This window comes from Ammodytes marinus (genome assembly GCF_949987685.1).
Source record: "Ammodytes marinus genome assembly, chromosome: 5".
In the NCBI taxonomy this organism is placed as follows: Eukaryota; Metazoa; Chordata; class Actinopteri; order Uranoscopiformes; family Ammodytidae; genus Ammodytes; species Ammodytes marinus.
Genome location: NC_137234.1, coordinates 255,949 through 260,948, shown reverse-complemented (window position 1 = coordinate 260,948; position 5,000 = coordinate 255,949). Strand labels below are relative to the sequence as shown.

At 50.1% G+C, this 5,000-nt stretch overlaps 1 protein-coding gene across 1 annotated transcript in view; it reads right to left on the bottom strand.

The window, feature by feature from the left end:
• Window positions 1-1,051: 1,051 nt before the first annotated feature.
• The window catches only part of tph2 (tryptophan hydroxylase 2 (tryptophan 5-monooxygenase)), a gene marked incomplete at both ends in the record, with an annotated part of 17,755 nt that continues 13,806 nt past the window's right edge, over window positions 1,052-5,000 (bottom strand). The window contains one exon of the mRNA XM_080027087.1: window positions 1,052-1,226. Within this exon, the coding sequence (XP_079883213.1) occupies window positions 1,052-1,226 (175 nt within the window). The remainder of the gene's footprint in view (window positions 1,227-5,000) is intronic.

Sequence of the window (5,000 nt, the reverse complement as noted above, 5' to 3'; positions counted from 1 at the left end):
AGAAGAGCCCAAGAAATGTTTCAGTTGTTGATTCTACTGCTAAGATTAAAACCTGGACGTACAGCAGAAGGTATAAAATCATAATCACCTTACAGAGAGACATAGAGACACATGAATGATGCTGACACACAATAGACTTTATTTCTCTTTACAATGGAACAGAAAGAGCAACAAACACATTTCAGACACGCCATCATGTTAGCATTAGTGTAGCTTAGCATTAGTGTAGCTTAGCATTAGTTAGCTTAGCATTAGCTTAGCATTAGTTAGCTTAGCATTAGCTTAGCTTAGCTTTATCTTAATGACACTGATTTACATTTGATTGAGTTAATATATTTTCTCCTCTTTACATGTCGGTTGTTTACAGAACGTTTATTGAACATTAAAGGGATAGTTTGGAATTTTGGACATAGGACCTGATTCCCAAGTTAGCCTAAGTGTTCTTTATCATTGGAGACAGTTTTCAACACATTTCATTCAGTCCTTCTAGTTGCAGAGGTTGGTTTTATTTCTAAGATTATTCTATCAACACAGACATTTACATCGATAGTCTGGCGTTACAATTGATTGGCCTCGGGTGTACTGTGGAGTGGGTAAGACTGTTTTAGTAGCAGGCTAGGTTTGACCCCAATCAGGTGCGCTAGCCTAGCACGAGCAAACTCCAAACTACCCCTTTAATAACTTTAAAACACAAAACAGCAGCAGATAAAGCCTTGATCCTAGAAGCATATAGAAGAGATACTGAACAGGATAACATCAAGCTAACAGCTTGGTGGGTCTTAGGGGTGTGTCTTAAGACTTATATATGCCCATGTATGTGTGTGTGTCTGTGTGTGTGTGTGTTATATCCCCATGTGTGTGTGTGTCTGTGTGTGTGTGTGTGTGTGTGTGTGTGTGTGTTATATCCCCATCTGTGTGTGTATGTGTGTGTTATATGCCCATGTGTGTGTGTGTGTGTGTGTTATATGCCCATGTGTGTGTGTGTGTTATATGCCCATGTGTGTGTGTGTGTGTGTGTGTGTGTGTGTGTGTGTGTGTGTGTGTGTGTGTGTTATATGCCCATGTAAGTGTTCATCTTGGCGAGCGCGTCACACACAGTAGTGAGATCACTGCGCAGGTCACAGACCACTGACTCCAGACTCCGAGTGTCCTTCAGAAGATCAATGCTCTGAGTGTAAGGGTTGTAATACACACAGAACGGACGGACTATGGTCTTAGCAAACTCCCTAAAGAGAGGGAGAGAGGGAGAGAGGGAGGGAGAGAGAGAGGGAGAGGGAGAGGGAGAGGGAGAGGGAGAGGGAGAGGGAGAGGGAGAGAGAGAGGGAGAGAGGGAGAGGGAGAGGGAGAGAGAGGGAGAGGGAGAGGGAGAGAGAGAGGGAGAGAGAGAGGGAGAGAGAGGGGGAGAGGGAGAGAGGGAGGGAGAGAGGGAGAGAGAGGGAGGGGAGGGAGAGGGAGAGAGAGAGGGATGGGGAGGGGGAGGGAGAGAGAGAGAGGGAGGGAGAGATAAGGTTAGGTTAAGATGCTCTGAGTGTAAGGGTTATAATACACACAAAACGGACACACTATCATCTTAGCAAACTCCCTAAAGACAAAATGGAAGAAAAATAACATCAGATAAGAACAGATATTCATTAATAATGTTTAAACTTAAACAACAAAAGTTCAGAGGAACTTTTTAAGATATTTTTTTAGCTTTTTTTTGCTTTATTAGACAGTTTATAGAGACATGAAATGTGTCAGAGAGGGGAATGACATGCAGAGAACGACCCGGGCTGGATTCTAACCCGGGTCTGCTGTGAAAAGGACTGACAGACAGACAGACAGACAGACAGACAGACAGACAGACAGACAGACAGAGAGGGGAATGACATGCAGAGAACGACCCGGGCTGGATTCTAACCCGGGTGCTAGAATTAAGACAGGCTGTAATGCCTCGTTTCCACCGAGTAGAGCGGGTCGGGTCGGAGCGGCTCAGAGCGGGACAGCTCACTTTCAAGAATCTCGTGGTGTTTCCACCTCCGACCCTACCCTTACTGGTAGGGCGGGGTTTATGACCCTACCCTTACTGGTAGGACGGGGTTTATGACCCTACCCTTACTGGTGGGGAGGGGTTTATGACCCTACCCTTACTGGTAGGGCGGGGTTTATGGCCCTACCTTTACTGGTAGGGCGGGGTTTAGGACCCTACCCTTACTGGTAGGGCGGGGTTTATGACCATACCCTTACTGGTAGGGCAGGGTTTAGGCTGGTGCTCTGTGGCTCGGTGCAACTGATAGAGACAGTGAGCGAACAGCGCTGGCTGCGGCAGCTACGTGACATCGTAGCAGTGGGACACAGTGTAGCCAACTCTCTCTAGGTCGTCCTCAGACGAGTCCTCCATCGTTGCTTCCAGTCATCCCGATTCTCCATACATCTGGCCAGTTCATTGGTACCTTGCGCTCCTGCATCCTTCTTGAGTACATCCACGTATGTTAGTGTAGGACGTCCTCGAGACCGATGCCCATGGTTTGGTTCCCATAGAACCAGTTTGCTGGCTGGCAGCTCTTGGTGTCTTTGGCAGTGTCCTGCCAGTCTCATTCTTCTAGCAGCTACTTTCTCGCTAACCCTTGGTGTTCCTTCATACAAGATACTGTTAGTAACATGAGTACTCTTGCTGATGTTAAGTACTGCACGCAGCATCATGGTGTAGCACCCGTCTAGAGACTTCTGCAAGGTTGGCTTCAGGGACCAGCATTCGCTGCCGTAGAGGAGAACAGACTCTACCGTTGCATAGAAGAAGCTGAGTTTGATTTGACGGGGGAGGTTAGAGTTCCACACACAGGTCATGTTGTTCAGGGCCCTCCATGCGAGGGCCTTCCTCACCTTTAGGTCCTGCTCGGTTGAGTTGACCCATGAGCCCAGATACTTGAAGTCCTCGACTTCCTTCAGCACAGAGCCACCAGATGTTGTCAGCGGTTGATGCTCCGGTGAGATGTTGTAGGTGATGACCTCTGTTTTCTTGGCGTTTAGCCTAAGGCCAACCTCCAGCTCCACTCTGTTCAGGAGTTCCTGTGCTTGCTCCACGTTGTTGGAGAGCAGGCTGATGTCATCCGCGTAGTCCAGGTCTGTCAGGACAACTGCAGGGTGTCGCTTTGACCTCCTTGGGGTTAGGGTGAAGCCGAGGTCCTGCTCCCGCCCACTGATGGCTTTTCTGAGCTTGTAATCCAGGACTATGATGAAGAGGAAGGGGGCTAGTGTGTCTCCTTGCATTACTCCAGGACTATGATGAAGAGGAAGGGGGCTAGTGTGTCCCCTTGCATTACTCCAGCCAGGATATCAAACTCCTCAGTGTTGCCGTCTGGGGAAACCACCTTGGACCTTGTTCCTGCGTGCATGGTCTCAATAGCCCGGAGCAGGTTGGGAGGAACACCGTAGGCCTTAAGGATCTTCACCATCGTGCCTCTGTGGATCGAATCAAATGCCTTTTTGAAGTCGATAAAGCACAGTACAGCTGTCGGGTTATCCTTCTCCACCTCCTCGATCGTTCTCCTTAGTGCCAGGATCTGGGCTGTGGTGGTTCTCCCTCAGGTGAGGGTCGATGGCGCTCCTGATCCTGTTTAGTATCATGCGGTTGTATATTTTTGCCGTGATACATGTCAGGCTGATGCCCCGGTAGTTGTCTGGCTTTGAGAGGTCTCCTGATTTAGGCACTGGGATGATGTTGGAGAGAGAGCATACTTCAGGCAGTTGATGTCATCGAGGTCACAGTTCTTTAAAACCTCTGGGGGAATGCCATCTGGCCCAGCACTTTTTCCAGCTCTCACTGAGGCTTTCGCCCGGGCTAACTCAGTGACAGACAGACAGACAGACAGACAGACAGACAGACAGACAGCTCAGTGACAGTGAATAGACCATCCTCGATGTCTAGGTTCTGGAGGACTGGTGGAATTTCTTCCTCTGCCCCATCTGCGGTTGAGCCCAGAAGGCTTCGGAAGTGGTTGATCCAGGTTGCCATCCTCTCCTCAGGGCTGTGACCTTCAACCTGTCCCTCCTTTGTCCTTTTCCGCCTAGTCATTTCGTTGATGACCCTCCAGGCTTCCCCATACTGTTTTTCGCCTTGCGCAGCCTGCACCCTTCGCACCTTCTCCATCAGTTCCTCCCCTTGATGTTGTCGTAGGTACTGAACAGAAGCTGCTTGGCTTCTCTCAGTTCCCCACGTCTCTGCTGGGTTGGTTCACGCTCAAAGTTGAGGCGTGCTTCCTCCACACTTCCTCGTGCCGCTACAACCTCCGGATGTTTGGACCTCAGGGAGGTTCTGGCTCTGTGCAACACGGGAACACACATCCTGGTTGCCTCCTCGTTCGCAGCGACAAATCTCATATATTCGCTGCTGGGCTCCGTTCCCTTGTCCAGCTGCTGGAAACGATTCCTGACTTCCTCAGTGTACCTGGTTTGAAGGCCAGGATCACTTGCGAATGCCTTCCAATCGTGCCAGATCTTGGGACTAGCCTTGGGGACCCTGAGGCTCAGTCGCACTCTCATGGACACCACACAGTGGTCCGAACCCACCGAGCTGAACGAACTGTATGGTGGTTCGGCGTCAAGGATAGAGTTCCTCCACTTTCTCCTCACAAGTATATAGTCCAGTTGGCGTACCATACGTGTGGCTGGATCCTGGAAGGTCCATCTCTTGCCTTGCCTTTTCTGGAACAAGATGTTCGCTGCCAGTAGTTCGTGCTCCGTGAGAAGGGCGGCGAGGTTTGCACCATTGCAGTTGGTAGAGTCGTGGTATGGGAAGGGTGTGTCCTCTGGTCCGAGCCTTGCGTTGAAGTCCCCCAGGATTGCCAGGAAGTTGTGTGCTGGAACACCTCGTACGGCTGTTGCCAGGACCTCGAAGAACTTCTCCGCCTCCTCAGTTGGGGCCACGTTGGTGGGTGAGAACACGACTATGACTGTTGTTACTGGGTTGCCTGAGAACTCTGCGATAAGGATCCTGTCGGTGTAGTGGTAAACCCGACGGA